At 48.6% G+C, this 19,660-nt stretch overlaps 1 protein-coding gene across 1 annotated transcript in view; it reads right to left on the bottom strand.

Moving 5' to 3' along the window:
• Positions 1-6,131: 6,131 nt before the first annotated feature.
• Positions 6,132-19,660, bottom strand: part of TBX5 (T-box 5) — a 39,960-nt gene continuing 26,431 nt past the window's right edge. Inside the window, exons 8-9 of the mRNA XM_027661621.1 lie at positions 15,350-15,576; positions 6,132-6,820 (exon numbers count right to left, since the gene is read on the bottom strand). Coding sequence (XP_027517422.1) covers positions 6,237-6,820; positions 15,350-15,576 — 811 coding nt within the window. The 3' untranslated portion in view covers positions 6,132-6,236. The remainder of the gene's footprint in view (positions 6,821-15,349; positions 15,577-19,660) is intronic.

The following is a 19,660-nucleotide window of genomic DNA, read 5'->3' as shown; positions in this document are numbered from 1 at the left end:
TCTGCCTTTAATCCCTGTGGTGGGAGGGCTCATCCAGGTGGAAATGATGCTGGTAGGAAGCCTTGGAGAGTGTCCCCAGCTGCTGCTGCCTAACACAGGGCACCTGCAGAGCCCTCAGGACTCTCCTCCTGCTGCTAGGCAGTGATGGGCTCTGCCCAGGTGTTCCCAGGAGAAAGAGGATATTAAGAACCAGGGGGCTCAAAAAAGCAGCATCACCCCCCCACCAGCCCTTCTGACTGACAGTAGAAGCCTTGCACTTAAATGCCTTTATTTATCACCTTCATTTATCTCGTGGGGGAACTGTGGCAAACACTCACTAGCTTTTGACTCTGTTTTTCTGTAGCTGAGTCCTCACAGGTGTGGGGTGAAACCTCCAAAACCCACAGCAAAGCACAGTCAGAACCGTCCACCGAGTCTGGTTTCAACAAAATTAAGGAAGTAGAAGATATTGGACCCACTGGGTGTGGTGGGTTCCAAGGGAAACACGTCAGCATTTCGCTCTCAAACGACTTCAGGTTGAAAAATTTCCTGTGAAATTCTGGAAGAGTAAAATCTAAATTTGAACACAGTGTTTCTCCTTTTTTTAGGGGGGGTGGGAATTTATTCAAGGCACTTTCTGAAAATTTACCATTCCCTTCAAACTTTGTTATTTTTTTACTCCAAAAAAAAAAAAAAAACAAATGCAGCAAAGGCATTCACTTTCCCAGAGAAAACATAATAAATAAATAAATAAATAAATAAATAAATAAACAAAATACTTTCTGGCTGATGATGAGTTCTAGTCCCACCTCCAGACAAGTAATTTCTTTTCTCTGCCTCACTTTTCCCTCCAGTAAAGTTTCCAGCTTCACTGTGTATTCTAAAATCCAACAAAGAATCAAAAACAGTGGGGAAAAGAGACTGAATCCTTTGAGAGTCTCATGTAATCACAGGTCTCCAGGAACTGGAAATCTTGAGAGAAAAAAATAAACCACACTTTTGCAACTCACATGAGACCCATCATAAAATTGTCAGAGTTGGCAGCACCATAAAATCTATGATATTGTGGGCTGGATTTATGTACGAGAATCCTGAGGCTTTGGGATATTTTTTTCCCCTCAACCCTCAAGGCAGATTTTGGGAGGTTGGCTCTGCCCTGGGAGCAGCACTGAGCAGCAGAGGGGTGACTTTGTTCCTCTCATACATCCCTGTCCCTAAGAAAAACCTCCCAGTTCAAATCTGGGGGTTGCTGATGCCATGGCAGGGGGAAGCCACCTCCCAGACTCACTCAGCATCGTAGCTGTCGACATTTGAAATGTGGAGCTGAGCTGATAGGGGCACACAAAGGGCTCTCTGTGCCTCTCAGGGCATCCAGAGCCTCCCCAGGTACCAACCATGGGAACTGCAGGGAGTATTTTAGCCCAGGAAGGCAGCTGAGAAAACAGCATTGTGACCACAGCCTGGGAGTTCGTGTTCACTCTTTAAAAGATGTTTTTAGCAGAGGTTGGGTTTCTCTCTCTCTCTGTTTGCCTGCTCGAAGGAATTTTACAGGCTGCACTTATTTATTACAGTTCATCTATAAAGCCTCATTTTTCTCCTGCCTGGGGATGTTTCATGGCTACTTTCCACGCAGACTTGCCCTGAGGCTCCTCACCAGAAGGTCTGAGGTAAGGAAGTCCCCTGCCCATGAGGAGGAGGATGGACCTCCCTTGCCTTCTCCATCCACCTCACCAGCCCTTCTCCTGCACTGGAGATCCCTTTAGAGCCCAGCTCCCCCCTCACCTGAGGACACATTTCATGTCCCAGCAAGTCCAGCTCTCCTGGACTTTTCCTTCACCCCTGTCCTCACGCCTGTGGCAGGAGCACCTCAGGTCCACCCCAACACCCTCAGTGGGGCTTATGGGAAATCACCAGGCAATGCTGAGTATTATTTGATGGCTCCTGGGACTCGTAGGCAAGACTGGAAAGGCTGCTGGTGGCTCTGCTGGGTCCCTTGTCCCACTCTGGGATGGTCTGCTCCGGGTTCCAAGGTCTCTTATTACAGAATCATGGAATGGCCTGAGTTGGAAGGGACCTTAAAGATCATCTAATTTCAACCCCCCTGCCATGGGCAGGGACACCTTCCACTATCCCAGGTTGCTCAGAGCCTCATCCAACCTGGCCTTGGACACTTCCCACAACTTCTCTGGGCAACCTGTGCCAGGGCCTCACCACCCTCACAGCGATGAATTACCAGTTTAGCTCTGAATAGGGTGAATTTTGCAACCTCTTTTGTCCAGTTCTTCCAATGACAGTAACTCCTGTGTAATTTTCCCCTAATTTTGGTGGCTGGTTCATTGGTTTATTATTGTCAACATCATTATTATACTTGGCTAAGAAATAAATCCGTAAGAAAATAAATTAAAGAAATCACATCAGGCGCTTTGGAACATAAAATCACAACCAAAGGGAGAGGGAACCCTTCTAATTGACAGCTCCTGGTGGTTTTTTTGGAGCAGTTGGGAAGAAGCACAAGCTATTTCTCAAGGCTCAACATGGACCAGGCACATTCACATCCAGGCTGAGAGTCACCTTTTCCTTTCATGTCCTCTCTGACTCCTCACAGTCCCTCCCATTCAAGTGGAAGAGCAGCCTGGGCTCACGTGGCACAGCTGGGCTCCAGCAAGGCTAAAACCCAGAAATGCCCTATGGAAGCAGTAACAAAACCTTTAAGAGGAAAAAAAGGCCACATCACATCCTCCCATCCACCTTTGCCTTCATCCCAGGTTTTGTTGATGTGACAGGTCCATCCTTCTGCCACTGGTGGCCTCCTTGCTCCTCATGCTAATGTGGCTCCACAAGGTTGCATCCTCAGGGATCTACTTGGCTTTTCAGCAGCCAAACCCCACTGTGTCATCACAGACTCCTGAGGAGAGTCATGGCACGTCCCTGCAGAGCCAAAAAACAAACATGAGGAGCTCAGGGAAATCAGTCAAGTTGAAAGCTTGAGGCTTTCCTTCCAAAGCTTGAGGCTTTCCTTCCAAAGCTTGAGAAGTAATTTACCATGTGAGTTTAGTGTCCTTAATCCTCTCTGAGGTGCATGGCACACATTTCGAGTGAGACCTCTTTACTTACAGAGTAACCACTGGCCATTTAATTACATGGTAATTACCCTATGGTGATTAGATGATTACATGATTAGCAGTGGAACAGGGAAGCCTGGGAAGTACAATGTTACTGACAGCTAAATACAGCGTAAGATTTTTATTCCTGAACTCCAAATGCAATTTACTGGGCCATCAATCTCGGCCAACTGCACGTTCTGGAGACACCACATGTGATTTATTGAGCAATGCAACATTTGGGTGATCCCCTGTGTAGCACTTGAGGTCCCAGCCATGCCCAGAGAAGGGTTTTGTGGTGCCTGCCATCTCCTTCTGCCTGAAAATGTGGTCAACACCCAGAGCGAGCTTCTGGGGTAGCACAGAACCACGTTCTGGTTCTGTCTATAGGTTTTTGGAACCCAGTTGCTGCAAGCAGAAGACAGTAAAAGCAGAGACATCCGAAAGAAGAAAGCTGGCTTGTAGCCAGTGCTGGGATAGCCCCAGAAGATCCCACCTCCCAGGTCCCACCTGCCATGGAACAGCAAGGTGGGACCATCCCTTGTGAACGGGCTCTGCCAATCCTGCTCACCTCCTGTGCCTTCACAAGGTGTCCCTGGGTCTCTGGTGCTCAGGAGGCCACCAAGAACAATGCACATGAGCTGCTGCCAGTGGGGCAGGCTGGGGACACCTCCTCACTTCCCTCCCAGGACCTGGCCATGCTCTCCCTGAGGTGGCCATGGCTCACCAGCCACACAGAGGAGACCTATCTGACGGGCTTCTCATCCCTTTATTTCTCTGGAGCTGATTTATCCCACCTTGTTTCCAATCCCCACAGCATCCTCCCCTCCTCTGCTGAGGCTGGGACACAACCCCACACCTCCCCTGGGCCAAACATGTCCCACCCACCTCATCTGCAACAGGTGCCACCCACCTGGGTTCCCAAGGTCACTTTTAAATCCACCTTGCTGGGAAAGGGAGTCCAGGAGAGCACATTCCTTGGAGACAGGATGGCTGGGAAGGACCTGGGGGACCCAGGCAGTTCCATAGCAGGCAAGCCCACAGCCCCAAACACAGGAACCTCAAGCTCAGCCCATCACCCCCTTCCCCGTTGGGATGTTGTACCTCCTGTGCTGCACCAGAAATTAATATCAATAAATGTAATTATTGATTATTAAAAAAAATATAATTATGGGCATCATGTAGGGAAAAAAACCTATCACCCCCTTCCCTGTTGGGATGTTGTACCTCCTGTGCTGCAGCAGAAATTAATATAAAGAAATGTAATTATTGATTATAAAAAACCATGTAATTATGGACATCATGTAGGGAAAAAAAACCAAGAAAAATTACCCCCAAACTCCCCAAAAAATTATTAAAAATAGGTGGGCAGGTCCCTTGCTGTTGAGAGTGTGTGGTATTTATTAGACATAAATTGGCACACAAAAATGGGAAATTGTATCCAGGTAGGCATTATTTTTTTCTCCTTAACTACATGGCTGGGGATACCTGTCTATATTCCCTCCCATGCACATATCAGCATTCCCACACATTCACACCCACATTCCCAGTGGCTGACACACAGGTACAGCTCTTTTTTTGTTAATTAGAATTACTTTTAATTAAAAATATATGTAAATTAGATAGAGTGTGCACAGCTTGGAGAGAGGGGAAAAAAAAATAAAGAAGAAAAGAAAGCAAACTTCCATTTCAATAAAAATTTCAACCTCTTTGAGTGAGCTGCTTTGCTGGCTTTGTGACACAGTGTTATTGGAACTCCCATGTATAAATAAATAGGACCAGGGAACTTTACACCTGAAAAATTCTGCAGTAGACATTTTTACTTACACACATTTGCTTTTCCTTCTCTTCTTGCCTCCCCCGCTCCCAGCCTCTCATGATCGTTTTCTACCCCTTTTAAACACATTTAAGTCATATCTCACATGCCCAGTCTGGTATCCCTTTTCTTTTTTTTTTTTTTTCTTTTTTTTTTTGGAGAGGAAGAAAAGGAACACGGGACAAAACGAAAGTGTCAGGGATTGCAAACGAGCGTCATCATCGTTTTTATGAGCAAACTTTTTCCTTTCCCTGCATCCTCTCCCCCCTCCCACCCTCCCCAGCTGGCTCAGAGCTTTGCTTTCCACATTCCAGTAGAAATTTAGCAGGAGTCAAACCTTGGATGTTTTCAGGCTTGGAAATAACCCCCGTGCTTCCGTCAGAACCAGCTGATGGACCAGGAGAAAGAGCAGGAGATGGGAAGGAAAGAAGAGTGAGAGGATTACAAGTGGGAAAGGAGATGAGTTTATGGGGATGGTTCCTGCAGAGACGTGTTTTGAGACATTTATAAGGAAGGATTTCACTCTTGGTACAATGCCTGGGTGAGGTAGGCACTGGGTTTTATTTGTGGCTTCTCAGTACCTCTTTCTGTTGGAAAGTAAGAAGGATAATACTAATTAAAAAAAAAAAAGAAAAAAAAAAAGAAACACCACTCCGAAATCCACCCTAAAAAGGGCCGGTGTCTTTTTTCTTTTTTTTTTTTTTCCCTTTTTTTTTTTTTTTAAAAAAAAAAAAAAAAAATATATATATATTATTATTTATTAAAAAACATCGACAACAACAACACCAAAAAAAAAAAAAAAAAAAAAGGTAACATCCTAGTTTGTTTTCTTTCAAGCATTCTGACCGTGGTGAGAAAGGCAGCAGGAGTTTGGTGTCCCTTGAAGAACAAAAAGAGCAGGAGGACGGGGGCGGGGAGGTGGGGGGGGACACGAGGGCACGGGGCTGGCGGTGGCAGCAACACAAACTGGGTGGGCCCGTGGCAGGGGAAGAATTTTGTGCCAATCTGTTGGTTTTTCTTTTGAAACAAAAGAAAAAAAAAAAGGGGGGGGGGGGGGGGGGGAGGAGGGGGACAAGTCACACCGAGGCTGATGCCTGTTTTCATCCGTGCTTTCAGTCAGCGTCCGTCCCTCTCGAGTGCTGGCGGTGAACATTCAGTTAAAGGAGTCTCGCAAAATATTCTCGCTTTTTTTTTTTTTTTTTTTTTTTTTTTTAATCAACGAGGGGTTTGGTTCGGTTTTGTTTGGTTTTTTTTTCCTTTTCCCGTTTTGTTTGGTTTTTTTTGTTTGTTTGTTTCCTTCGGTTTTCCCGTGGCTGACGCCCTCTTGCACTTCTCCCTTGTTAGCTGTTCTCGCTCCACTCTGGCACCATGCCCACGCCGTGCACGGAGTGGTACTGGTGGGGCGAGAGGGTTCGGGGCACGCCGTGGGAATACAGGAATTCCGCGGGCTGTAGGCTGCTGGGAGGGGACTGGATGCCAGTTTGAGGTCCACACTGCCGGACAATGGGCTGGTGAGAAACGGAGGTCTGGTGCTGGAACATGCTGTGGGTGTCCCCGATCTGGGGGGACGTGTGGTTGGCCACGCTGCCCAGCCGGGGCATGAGCGGCCCCGAGGTGAAGTGGGCAGAGAAATGCTGGTAGGGTAACCTGTCCATGGGCTGCATGGCAGACACTGTGCAACTGCTGTAGGATGGCACGCTGGGCCACGTGTTACAGCTGATGTCCTCCAGGCTGGGCACGGGGTCCGTGGGGGGAGCGGAGCTGGCGTACATACAGGCCTGGCGCTGGGCGGACTCAGTCCTGTACGACGTGTTCAGTCCCTGCTGCTGGGGGTAACTGGACCTGTAGAAGGGATCCTCGTCTGCTGGAGATGTTTCCATGTAGGGCTTCTTGTAGGGGTGCTCGGTGGTGGAACATTCCTCATCTGTTGGGAACAGAAAAGTCCTGGTAGCCAACAATGCCGTGCCCTCGGCTGAACCTCCCTCTCCGCAATCCTCGTTTTCCCCAGCACACAGCCTGCTCCAGACACTCCTCTCGGGGTAAATCCCCCTCATTTCCCTGGGACTGATCTGAACCAATCCTGCTGAAACCAAGTCTTCCACTTGGCCCTGCCTGCTTGGACTGGGGAAGAGGTTAGCCAGGAGCTCTGGGAGGAAAATTAGGGAAGATGCTGGAGGGATCCCGAGGCTCAGCTTGCTTGGTGATGTCCCCCTACACACACCACAAGCTCCTCATCTCCTCCCTGCTGCCAGCACTGTGACCTGAGGAGTAACATCTCCCTGCAGACCTAACAGAGGTCCCCACTCCCACCCGAGAGGCTCAGAGCTGATGCTGTTAACCAAAAGCCTTTACAGTGACACATTTTCATGATTAAAAAAAAAAAAAGACACGAAAATGGAGATGACAATAAAAATCCCCCCCTCCAGGAGAGCAGCAGCGATGGCACAGTTGAGACAATCAGATTTGGAGCTTTTCAACCCCGGTTTTCAGCTGTGCCAAGGCAGCTGGGCACATAAATCCACACAGGGCCATGTGCTGGAGCCAAGGGGAACAAAAAAGAAAAGTAAATTTCACAGCTAGAAACAACATGGCACATCTTGCAGAGCCCTTTGTTTCCTGCAGCATCCCAGGGCCAAGAGAAGGAAGGAGATAAACAATTTAGGTGAAATCTCCAGGGCGAAGCAAAATGAATAAATGAATGTGCACTTATTTATTCATCCTCAGGGTCATCAAATGAAATCCAGCTCTGCTGGAATGGATGGCAAAGTTCCCAGGGACGAGCACTTCACCAAGAGATTTTAAGGACAGCATGGCAAGGGAAGGGGAGCTTGTTCTGACACGGATTAACTTTGCTGCTGCTTCAAAAACAAGATTTCTGGTGCAGGCAGAAAAACATCCCGCTTTGTCAAAGCCCTCCAGGCCGCACCCATGTAACAGGGGTAAAATTTGAAAGAATGCCACACAAAATTCTCCTTTTCGATTTTTTTTTTCAACCCCAAAATACAAAGGGAAAAAAAAACCAAAACACAACAATTTCACAAAAAGGAGGACTAAGAGAATCTGCCCCACAGGATGCACAGGGGATGCTGCCAGGCTGCTCCAAGGTGTCTCACCTTTGGGAGGTGCAGGTTTAGTGTCTTGTAAACACACACATGCACGCACTCTTATTGCTGTGAACAGCCATGTGTGTTCTCCTGGAAGCTGCATCCACTCTACGTGTAAAATAACCCATTTTTCCCGCTCAGGTGTCTTCCAAGTCCAGCTGGAACAACTGCTGCTGTTCATCTCGGTCCAACAATCCCAGAAAACAGCAGGTACTGAGGTACACACTGTGGGGACATTCCCCTGTGTGTCCTCTGGCTTTGTGACAGCACTGCCCATAAATTCAGTGCAAAACCACAATCCTATTTCATTCCTTCCTGAAAAAAAGCAAAACCTGACTCGTTCACCCCAACAATGCAGAGCCCTGATAACCAAGTCACCTTCCTCCTCTACCTTCCCTTTAAATCAGGGTGGAAAGCAGGATGGAATAAGTGAGCAGTGCAATCCCATCTTTAAAGCAGCTGAAACAATAAGCAGGGAGATGCAGAAATGTGTCACCCTCTCTAATGCTGGTCAGCTCCATTTGATGTGGCAGCAGTGGGGAGGGTGTAGTGCCCTGAAAGACAAAAGCTGGAAGTACAGGTCTAACCCCTCCCCTGATCCCTCACAGGAGGTACATCTGGAAGAGCAGCCCGAGCTCCAGTGTAAAAGTTTTGGATCCCTAACCCACCACTGAGTAATAAGAGCACTAGGGTGGAAAAACAATGTCTTGTAAAATGCAGCATTGTTCTGCTAATAAAGTTTTCAGCATCAAACCGCATCCCTCTGCTGGCATTAGAAACCATTGGCTTGGGGTTTGACTGTTTATTTTATTTGTGTTTTTTTTAAATATACAACACAAACCAGTCAAACTCTGTTTTTCCGTGGTATAAAACTGCCTGACTTACAACCTGAGGTTGCTGATTTTTTCCATTTAGCCCAGACATTTCTCTGCCTGCCAGGGCACAGCCGGGCAGAGCCGCTTCCAGGATTCATCACAGGTGAAGAGAGGAAAACAAAACCAGCCAGAATTTCAGTGGACACCTTCTTGGTGCCCTCTATCAGCTCCCATGGTTGCTCAGCTGGTCTCTCTAGAGCCAGGCTGGCTGCTGTTGTACGTGGAAAAGGCACCATTAGTCCACATTTTAAGATGTGTAAGGACCCTGTACCCATCTCCAAATGGGACGTAGTCACTAGTAAAGGATTACATCCTACCCTAACAGCTTTTGCCTGCCCTTTGGCCCCTCTTCCTGGTGATTTTCCCCATCTATGTAACCTCAAAGTGCTAGAGAGAGAGGAGAACTGTCTGTCTGCATCATCAGGTGGGATCCTGCAGGCCAGAGAGGTGCCAGCTGATGGAGTTACACTGGTCCAGGCTCTCCAGTGTGACCTGGCATCATCCCCTCACCCCTCAGAGAGGAGACCAAAGCCAGCACAGAGCAGCAAAAGGGCATCTCACGGTGTGTGGAACAGACCTTGGGCGGAAAGGGGCCATCTTCAGGTGAGAGAATGGCAAAAGGAGAACAAGGCAAACAGATCTCACACACAGTGCTGAAGGCTGCAGTTTAAATTCATCCCCACCAGTTCTGGAGCCTGGACAGCCCATCCCAAGGCCATAATCCTCTCCCTGAAGGTCCTCTCACCTCCTTGCATCAGTGTAAGCAGGACATGGGAGATGCTTAACTGCCTGCTCTGGGTTTGATTCTCAGTGTTGGTTCCCTGATGGCAATTCACTGTCCTTTTCCAGTTGCCACTGAGCCCTTGGAGGTGTTGGGCATCCTGTGAGGTGCTGACCATCCTCCACTTCTGTCAGTGTTCTTGGAAGCCAAGGGTGGCAATCAGCTCCTGTGACCAGCCCCTCGACACTGCACAAACCTCAAAAAGCAGAAGGTTCTGCCAAGCAGGGGAAGCTGCCAGAGCCAAGGAGAAGCTGCTCCGAAGTGGATCCAAGGAAAACGGAGCCTGCAGAATGGGCTGGAAACTGGCTCCCTCACAAGGAATTTGATGATCTATCTAATGAAGGAGCTCGAGCAAGAGCATAAGCAGTTCCAAGATTTCCGGTATTTACTACTTCCAGCTGGGTTGTAAATACCACACAAATGGCTCTTTAAATGGAATTTTCCCAATTCCAAGATTAGGGCCGTCCAGAATGAAATGCAAACATGTAAAGTCTCTGGACTTCAGGGTGTACTGGGCCCACCTCTTCCCTTGGTGTAAATCAGGAGAGCTCCTTTCTGATTCGTGACAGTCAACTTTCCCAGGACAGAAGACAATGGAGAATGGGATGTGACTGTTTTAATTTTCAAAGCTTATCCACGCTTCCAGAGCATTACAGGAGGTTCATCCCAACTTTGTGAGGGAGACACAATGGGTGATTATCACCCACACAGTCTGGATTCTAGCATGGATCTAGCACGAGCCTGATTAGCCAATGCAAGGGTGCAAGGCTGACAAGGGGTGTCCAAGAAATAAAAAAAGAGGCAGATTCAACCAAAGTGAACATCACTAAGTGGCAAACAAGATGTACATCCTAGGGCATGGAACCTAAGACATGCCAGTTCCTCCAGCTGTCACACCATTTGTGGTATGGATGTGTTGCATTGCAGGTAACATGACACAAAGGGTTGTAGGGCAAGGACAATCCAACATCAAAAGCTGGAACCTCTTCCAGAGGTAGCAAGTTGCCAGCACTGCCTGCTGAGACACAGGAGGCACCTCTGATGGAGGGTGAGATCACAGGGTCACAGGAGGGGTCAGGTTGGAAGGCACCACAGTGGGTTCTCTGGTCCCACCTCCCTGCTCCAGCAGGGTCATCCCAGAGCACATGGCACAGGACTGCACCCAGACAGTCCTGGAAGCTCTCCAGTGAGGGAGAATGGCACAGGATTGCATCCAGACAGTCCTGGAACATCTCCAGTGAGGGACACTCCACGTCCTCTCTGAGCAATCTGTTCCAGTGCTCGGTCACTGCACAGTGAATAATTTCTTCCTCATGTTCAGGTGGAACTTCCTGGGCATCAGTTCCTGCCTGCTCCTCTTGTCCCATTGCTGACCCCCATCCTCTCAAGCAGAGCCTGGTCCATCCCCTGACCCCTCCCTGCAGACACTGACAGACATGATGAGGTCCCTCTCAACCATCTCCTCTCAAGACTGAACAGGCCCAGCTCCCTCAGCCTTTCCTCATGAGAGGGATACAAAGCTGCTGGAGCTACAGTGCCACACAGCAAAAGCTGGGTGCCCACCAGCCCCCTGAATATCCCCTCACCACACAGGCAGGCTCCTTTTGCCCCAGCAGGCACCTTGCTCTGGGCTCCACTGCATCTATCCAAGCCACAGCAGCTCCAGCTGCAGCAGTTCATTGCATCTCCAAACATCGTCTGGATGAGCAGCACGTCCTCCAAGAAGACACCCCACACCTGGATTTTGTCCTACAGATTCTTTGAGTGAAAGAAAAACTGGGTGGGACGTGGGAAAAATCAGTTCAGTCAACAAAGAGGTCTGTCCACACTAATGGTGCCTGTTCTTGAGGAGGAGGAGGAGGAGGAGGAGGAAAGGCATTGCTGGACCTCCACCAGCCTCATCAAGCAGGAAGGAGGGGAAAGATATATTCTTCCCCATGGTGTCCTGTCCAGGTTAGGTGGCTGAAGGATACAGTCCTTGCTGGTTGGAGCTGGTGGATTCTGCCACATCCCTCTTCTCCCTCAGAATGCCAACATGACAACTTTTATAACCTCCCCGGGGAGAGGCTGTTCCAGTTGCCTCCTGTCCAGCATCACAAGCATCCCAGAAATCTGCCAAGTGGTTGAGATTGTGTAAGGCTGGGAGGGAGCAGAGGTTTAGAGGGATGACTATTTAATCCACAGGAAATCTGAGGGAGAGGATAATACAAGGGAAAACAAGCCCCAACACCCTAACTGGGATGTGGGGCTAAATGAAAGACACAAAGCAAGCTGCCTGCTGGGAAGTCTTTTGGGGCTCCACCGAGCACAACAATGAGAGAGGGAGAGGTGGAGAACAACTAGGAGAAAGACAAGGCTCTAACTGGTCTTTGTTGCAGCCTGAAAATCCACATCAAGAACTGACGCCACTCCTTGGTAAGACAGAGGTCTAGAGTTAACCCAGTGCCATAAGCAATCTCAGCGTGGAGCTGGGATACAACACAGGATGATTCTCCCCCTTCCCTGTACCTGGAGCAGCGACCCTGTTGCAGCACACCGGGGTCATTCCCAATGTTGTGACCCTGCACTCCCACCTGCACAGCAGTAATCGCCAGATTTGGAGCTCTGGGATGTGTCCTTCCTTCCTTCCTCACCCAGGAGAGCATCACCTCCCTGAACCAGAGGAGCCTTCAGAGATAACACCCCCTCACAGCCCTGCTGCTCTCCCCTAATGTAGCCCCATATCAGATCTCCACAGTGAATCCATCTTGACTTGACAGCTAAAAACAACACTGTCAACCACAGAGCACAGTCCTTGTCTGAGGTCACCAAGGAAGCAGAAGTTGAATAGGGTTCCTTTGAGTTGCTTGGACACAGACCTGTTCCTAACTGAGCCTAAACTGAGGCCTGACCCCAACTGAAAAGGATATGGAGAAACCTCATGAGATGTCCAAGACGGAAGGAACTCCAAGGAGAGACTCTCTTGGAAAACAGTGGTGGAATTTACTACTGAAGATGTAGACACCAGCTGGTCTCAAACCCAGCTGAATTGCCCTTTGCCTCTGAGAGCATTTATCCATAACCACTGTCCTGCAAAAAGGAAATAATCCGCTTGAGATAAATCCTAAACTCCTCCTGACTGAGGAGGAGTCAGTGTTTGGGGAACGGATAATCCAACAAAATCAATAAGATTTCCAGTCCAGAAAATGGAGAGAGGGGTAATAGGAGGAAATATTCTTTTGTTTTCAGGTTTTCTTAGATGTTGAGGCTTGGTAGGAGTTATGCAGAACTGTATGAAAACTATGTGGGAAAGCTCAGAAACGAGAGCCTGGAAAGGGAGAAAAAGAGGAAGATTACATGTAGGGTTATTTCCCCAGCTCCAACAAAGATCCTTGCTCGGTGCTAGAAGGAAGTGCCACGCTCAGTCAGAGTCGGAGATGAAACCTTGGATCACGTTCTGATTTATCCAAACAGAATTGCTCATCTCGAGTGACTTTTTTTTTTCTTTTTTTTTTAATTAATTTCACTTCGCAAAGAGCTGCTTGGCAGCTTACTCCGACTCTCTGTTTCCCATTAACTTTGTGTTTCTTTTCTTTAAGCCCTGGTGGCTGTTTTCGATTTACTGGATGCACGGGGCAGGGAGGGGGGAAAAAAAAAAGGCGCAGGGAGGAAAGGAGAGACTCGGGCTGCCGAGACGAACAGCTCCGCGGAAGAAGCCGGTGGTATCGGACAGGACGCTGCTTCTCTTTGATTAAAGCGTTTGGCGGCTTTGATAAAAGGCCCTTAACTGCTTGTGCCACTCAAGGCATCGCGGAGATAATGAGGGGGCTGATGGGCCATCGGCCGCGCAGACAAGGGCTCCCTTCGCCGGTCTCCTGCACTTTCGCAAGGGCCAAAAGGGGCCGGGGAGCTTATTACGGGGCAGATAGTCGCCTCTTCTGTGACAATAAGAGGAAGTGAGATAATTGGGGGATTGAGGGAAACCACCCATGGAGACACCACTTAGCGGGAATCCCAAAACTGGAAGGAAACCTCTGTTGATTCCTTATCGCGTCACAATGCGGAGGCGAATGATGAATTGCCCTGCGGTGCGGGGACACGCAGCGCTCGGAGATTGTCCAAAGGGTTTGTTGCCGTTCGGGGCAGCTTGTTTTGGTTAGGGTTTGCAGAGGGGAAGAGGGGCGGTGAAAGCTCAGCTCCCAGGGCAAAGGAGCGCCGGGGATGGATCACAGGCTGAGGGATGCCAGGGATGAGTGGGACTTTCCATCATGAGCAGCGGGGTTTTGCAGCAGCCCAGTTGTGTCCCAGCACCTCATATCCATCACTAGAGGGGTAAGACAGGTCACACACCCCATCTCTGACCTAGGGGACGTTCTGCTTCTCCTTATTCCCTACCTTACATCTAGCTCAAGTCTAGCATCACCATTTCCAATCCCAGCTCCAACACACTCTGTGTGACCACAAGTGTCACCTGGTCAACTGGAGGGGGCAGAAAATGACACCTCTGTTTTCCACTGTTTAGCTCAGACTCAGGAAAACCCCAGAATGTCTCAACTTCTATACTTTTACATAGAAACCTGCACACAGCACACGTGCCCCTACAACATTCAGGAGATTCACCAAGGACAGGAGGGAGATTTCCACTGCCCTCCTGCCTCCTCTGCCAGCACTTCCCAGCATCCCCTACCTTAGACTGTGTGTCTGCACATCCCCGTGCCCCAGGGTTACGTTACTAAAAATAATGACATGTGTCTGACTGATAGGACCGTGCAGGGAAGCAGGAGGGGATCTGCTGTGGGGAGAGGCTACCAGGCTGGAGAAATTCTTGGTGCACTCAAATGCCATGGTACTTGCTGACTTCTGTGAGCTTTCCCAGTGCAACGTAGACTAAATCCTGAGAAAAGGGAATAGGGGTCAGCAGTAACCACGTCCTGTCACTCCTTGTTGCATTCAGCCCTGGAAATTCCCTATTTTCTTCAGAGTACCTGGAGTAGAGCTGATCTGAGGCTTTTGCTACCTGAGCCCTGCAAGAGTTTGTGCATCTGAGCATTCCCATGGCTTTGGGAGAGGGAGGGAGAGAACACAAACCACTGGCTCCTGCCCAAAACAATTACCCCGTCACTATCACGGGGCTCTTCACGCCAGGACGAGCTGAGCAGTGAGTGTAAAGCCCTCACAGTTTGATCCCTCCAGCTCTGTCAAAGCAGGTCAGTCGCACCAGAGGGGAAGGAACATGGATATCATGATTTTCAATCCCAGGCACCATTCATTAGAATGAGCGTTTGAGTGGAATTGCTTTCTGCAGACTGAAAACTCTCTCCCAGCTGTGAGACCCCGAGCTGAAAACTGTGCAAAATGCAAAGTGTCAAGGCATCTCCACTTGGAGATTAACCCTGTCTGAGGGGCTATGGAGGCAGATAAGTCATCTTTATCTCTGGCACCAGCTATCTTTCCAAAATGTGGATTCACCGTGGGTGAAAGGCACTGCCACCCCTCCAGAGAGCCCGGCCCAGCTCCCAGCCCAGCAGTGGAGATGGGATTTTAGGCTAATGAGGGTGAGGGGAGTCCCCCAGCCCACCTCCAGCACACAATGCTCATCCCTCACTCATCCCCAAGTATCCCTGTAAAGCAGGCTGGGACAAGGATCAGGAAACGAGGCTGACAGTCACGTCAGGAGGGGGAAAGCACAGAGCAGGGAGCAGCCAAGGCCTGACCTTTTCTCTTGGTGCAGTGGTAGATCTGGCTGTGCTCCTGGGAGATCGGGTAGGGGTTGGCAGGCGGTAGCAGGTCCTGGGAGGTGCTGGACACCCCGTTCTCACACTGGTACTGGGAGCCCAGGTTGGAGGAGGCAGAAAGGACCCTGGTCTCGCCACTGAACGGGCTGTGATTCGAGGACACTTTTTGTCTCACTGTGCTCCTGGGGACAACCGGGTACTCTTTACTAAAAGCAAAGAAATGGAAAATAAAAACAAGTCAGGAAAAGCAATCAATTAATAAATAGATCAGTGGATTAATAAATGAAGGCAGCACATTAGTGTCACGGTGATTGTTCAGGCTTTCAGGGAAACAAACATCCCTCTCAGGAGACTGCAGCCCCGTCACACTTTATCCACACAGCACTTGTTATTCCCTTCCCTTTTAGTACCTCTCCCTTTAGATTTGTGCCTCTTCCACCACAACTGCTATTTTACATCCATGCTTGAAATAGATATATGCAGTTATAGCAGAAACACACAAGATTTATATTTGCATATTACAGGATTTAGAAACTCCACACTGTTTATAATGTATATGTGGATGTGCACATGCATGTAAATAAAAACCTCATTTCTGCCAAGTCGACCCGGAGATGGATTAAATATTTAGGCCTATTTTTTTTTTCCCTTATGGTAGTTGTCCCCATTCCTTTCCCCCAGGGTCTCTCAGCTTTGTTGTCCTGGATGGGGGATCCCTGGACCACAGAACAAACTCCACTCCAGAGTGCTCGGAAAAGGGGAATAAATAAATCACCAAGACTTGATGCACAGCAGAGCCACAGCCTCAGCAGAGCCAGGCTGGCAGGGTGAGTCCTAATGGCAAGTCTGGATTGTTCCTTTGCTCTGAGCTCTGGTTTAAAGCAGGGATACTTTGTCAACGCTGGCTGGAAATCCTCTCTTCTACGAGACCCTACAGTGTGTTTTGGAGACATTTCTCCAAGCACATAAACAATGTGGCTGGACAAGATTATTCTTGCTCTGCAGGGGGAAGAACTGAAGCTGAGTAGGGGGTTTCAGAGCCTTCAGGAGAGGTACAAGCCTCCTCCTGGGCTGTCTCTAAAACAGCTGGGTATTCCCTGAACACAAAGACTCACAAAAAAGCATAAAGATCAGGCAGCACAGCAGCAGATCCCAAAGTGTCACCTGGCTCAGAGCAGCCACAAACCAGAGCCCACATTCCAGCACAAGGTTTCTTCTTTGAGGCTGTAACCATTGGGCCAAGCTGACTGTGAGGTACCCTACCCACCTGCCCAAAATCATTGTGCTGGAGCAAGGACATATCCTTAAATCCCATCACCTGGCTCACCTGGCCAGTTACACGAGGAGGAGGAAGAGCCCCGAATTTCTGATGACACCCCTTAGAGAGGACCTATCGCTGTAGAGTTCAGAACTTATTTACAAAATTTAACAATAGCAATTATATAAACCTACTCACAGCGGGGAGCTTTCATCCAAACCACTGCTGTGGTGGCTGCCAGAAACATCAGCAACTGAGCTGTAATGGAGGGGAAACTCACCCAGGAGCTCAAAACCAAAGAAATGTGTCTCTCATTGTGCCATGGAAGCTTTCCAAACCCCGGGCACTGGTGGCTTGCCAAGGAAAGCCTATTCCAAAGGTGGGGTATCATCCCCTGGAAGCCCAGCAGCTCCTCCCAGCAGGAGCGTGGCTTCCCACCCACTTGGCCTGGCTGGTCAGGCAGTTTTTTCCCAGAACTCAAGTCCAGGCTGTGAATGAGGAACAAAAGAGAGATGGACTGGGAGGAAGCAGAGACTTATCCCTTGGATACACAAGACAACAATGGATGCCAGGGCATGGGTGGGCTTCAGAGGGCCTGTGGACACCCAGCATTTAAATCTCCACCCCAGGAGCTCTTGCTGGAGGGCAGCTTTGGTGGCTTCTCAGGAAGGTCAACAGCCATGGCCATCAAACCTCACAGGTGACCCTCAAACCTTCTGGGTTCCAGGGGATCTCCCAGGTTATGGCTTTGAGCTGCCTGTTCCTGTCACACTCCACCTTCACACAGCAATCCTCGTGGGAACAGCACCAACACGACACCCCAAAGCTGCATCCCCACCTTTCCCATCTAAGGAGAGAACCCACAAGGAGGTGACACGTGGAGCGTGGCCTTAACTCTACCCCCTAATGAGGTGCTGCATGGATTGGCTGGTTCCTTCTTCCTCAGCTCCAACACTCCAACATCCAATTCTCAAAGAAATGACAGAGCCCTATTTTTTCCACCAGTGAGGTACAGTGGAGGACAAGAAAGGACATGCCATGGCATGATGCCACATCAGGTTCTCTGTGGGTTTTTTGGAGGATGTAGAGATGACTGCTTTCACAGTCCCTCCCTGCTTCAGGGGGGGAAGAATTGGATGTCTCTTTGCCATGTGGTATTAGATCTGCATGGTAAACCATAAATTCTCACAGCAGCTCAGAGGGACCCCGTCAGCATCAGACCCTCACTGGGCAAAGCACCACACAAACAGTAAGAAACCATCCCCATCCCAGATGCTTCTCACCTAAATCAACACTTTTTCAACAGAGAGCTGAGAGGGGAGAAAAAATAACAACCCAACTGCTTCTTCCTTGATGAAAATACATTTTCACAGAATCACTGAGGTCAGACTTCAAGGTCATCAAGTCCAACCTGTGAGTGATCTCCACCTCAACCAGCCCAGGGCACTGAGTGCCACGTCCAGTCATTCCTTAAACACCTCCAGAGATGGAGACTCCTCCACTTCCAGCCCCTTCCAATGCCTGACCACCCTTCCAGTGAAGAAATTCTTCCTCATGTCCAAGCTGAACCTCAACTGCTTTCTTTCCATAGAGAAGCTGCCTGGAAGAGGGATATCTTTGTCCCAAGTGCCGGAGCACAGGTGGAGTCAGGATCCCACTCTCTCCTTGCACACTGGGAACCAAATTCCTTTCATTCCTTTTCCGGGGAACACAACAGCCTCTGTGGCCATCAGTGGTGTTCTGTGGGACATCGCAGGAGCTGGGAGTCACTCTGGAGAGGCAACAGGTTGGAGACACCACGTTTCCAAACAGCAGTTCCCAGGAGGTATCGCAATAACTTCCCTCCAGACTGAAATATTTCCATTTCAGTCAAAACATGCTGGGTGCTATTTTTGCCAAAAAATCAACTATTTGAGGAGGGAGACGAAGGAAAGTATTTTCTAACTAAATAGCTAAAATAGTCTTTCCTTCACTTTGCCCTTTTTTCTACCCACAAGGGCAGTTATCTCTGTATTTCTACATATTGTTCCTTATAACAACTGAGCTCTAATAAAGAGGTATCTTTGGTACCTGGCAAAGCAACAGTCATCTCAAAACATTTATGATGTTTCCTGAGCCCACTCGACATGCAGTGTGCACACCTACCACTTTTAAATACTGAAGGACAAAATAAAATGGATCAGAATCTTTTTTTTCCCCCCCTAAAAAATGTTATTCTCGAAATAAGTGGCTGTAATCCTGGGCTACAGTTTAATGGAATGAAAGATTTTGTTCATTGCTGGCACAAAATGACTGTTTTGTCCAGAAATTTTGCTGTCCAAAAAAAAAAAAAATTGTAGCAAAGAAGGAAGGGAAAATATAGGCAGTATAGAAAATGATCTACACAGCAAGGAAGAGGCTGCTACTCTTGGACCAGAATGTGAGTTAATTTTACAGGGGGGTGTTCATAGGCTACATTTTTTTTTTTTTTTGCATTAAATTTGTACAAAAATTAGAAGGAAAAAAAAAGAAACTTGGTTGAAAAAAAAAAATTTACAAGGAAGGAAGCTGTCCCTGGTCTAAATAAAGCCTGTTAGAGGCTAATTAAGAATATTTGGTTACTGTAGTTGGTATTACAATTGCAGAGGGGACAGGGAGGAAGGGGGGAGCCACACAAGAGTCTCTGCATCACCAAGTTCCCAGGTGAGAGGCCACCAGGAGAGAATATTACTTCAATTTTCATTAAACTTAGGGAAAAGAAACCAAGGATGAGGTCCAAGACCATAGTGGAGGCACTCAGTCCCGAGGTCTGGACTTGATTCTTAACTCCCATCTGGCCAAAGGTTTCCCAGACCCACAGGATTGGACACCAGCTCTGCATAACTTTCCTAATAGCACATGAATTCCACCTAAAGTTCATCATACAACCCCAACCCGACAGATTGGGCCTCACAAGTGAACCCCTCCTGCATTTCCCAAGCACTTCCATCCAAATCAGACCTCTGGCAGGTGGAATTAGGAGGCTCACCCTCGTTTTCTCACATGTCATTCCT

This window comes from Corapipo altera, unplaced genomic scaffold (genome assembly GCF_003945725.1).
Source record: "Corapipo altera isolate COAL_440 unplaced genomic scaffold, ASM394572v1 150, whole genome shotgun sequence".
NCBI classification, from domain to species: Eukaryota; Metazoa; Chordata; class Aves; order Passeriformes; family Pipridae; genus Corapipo; species Corapipo altera.
This window is presented reverse-complemented; position numbering and strand designations above follow the sequence as displayed.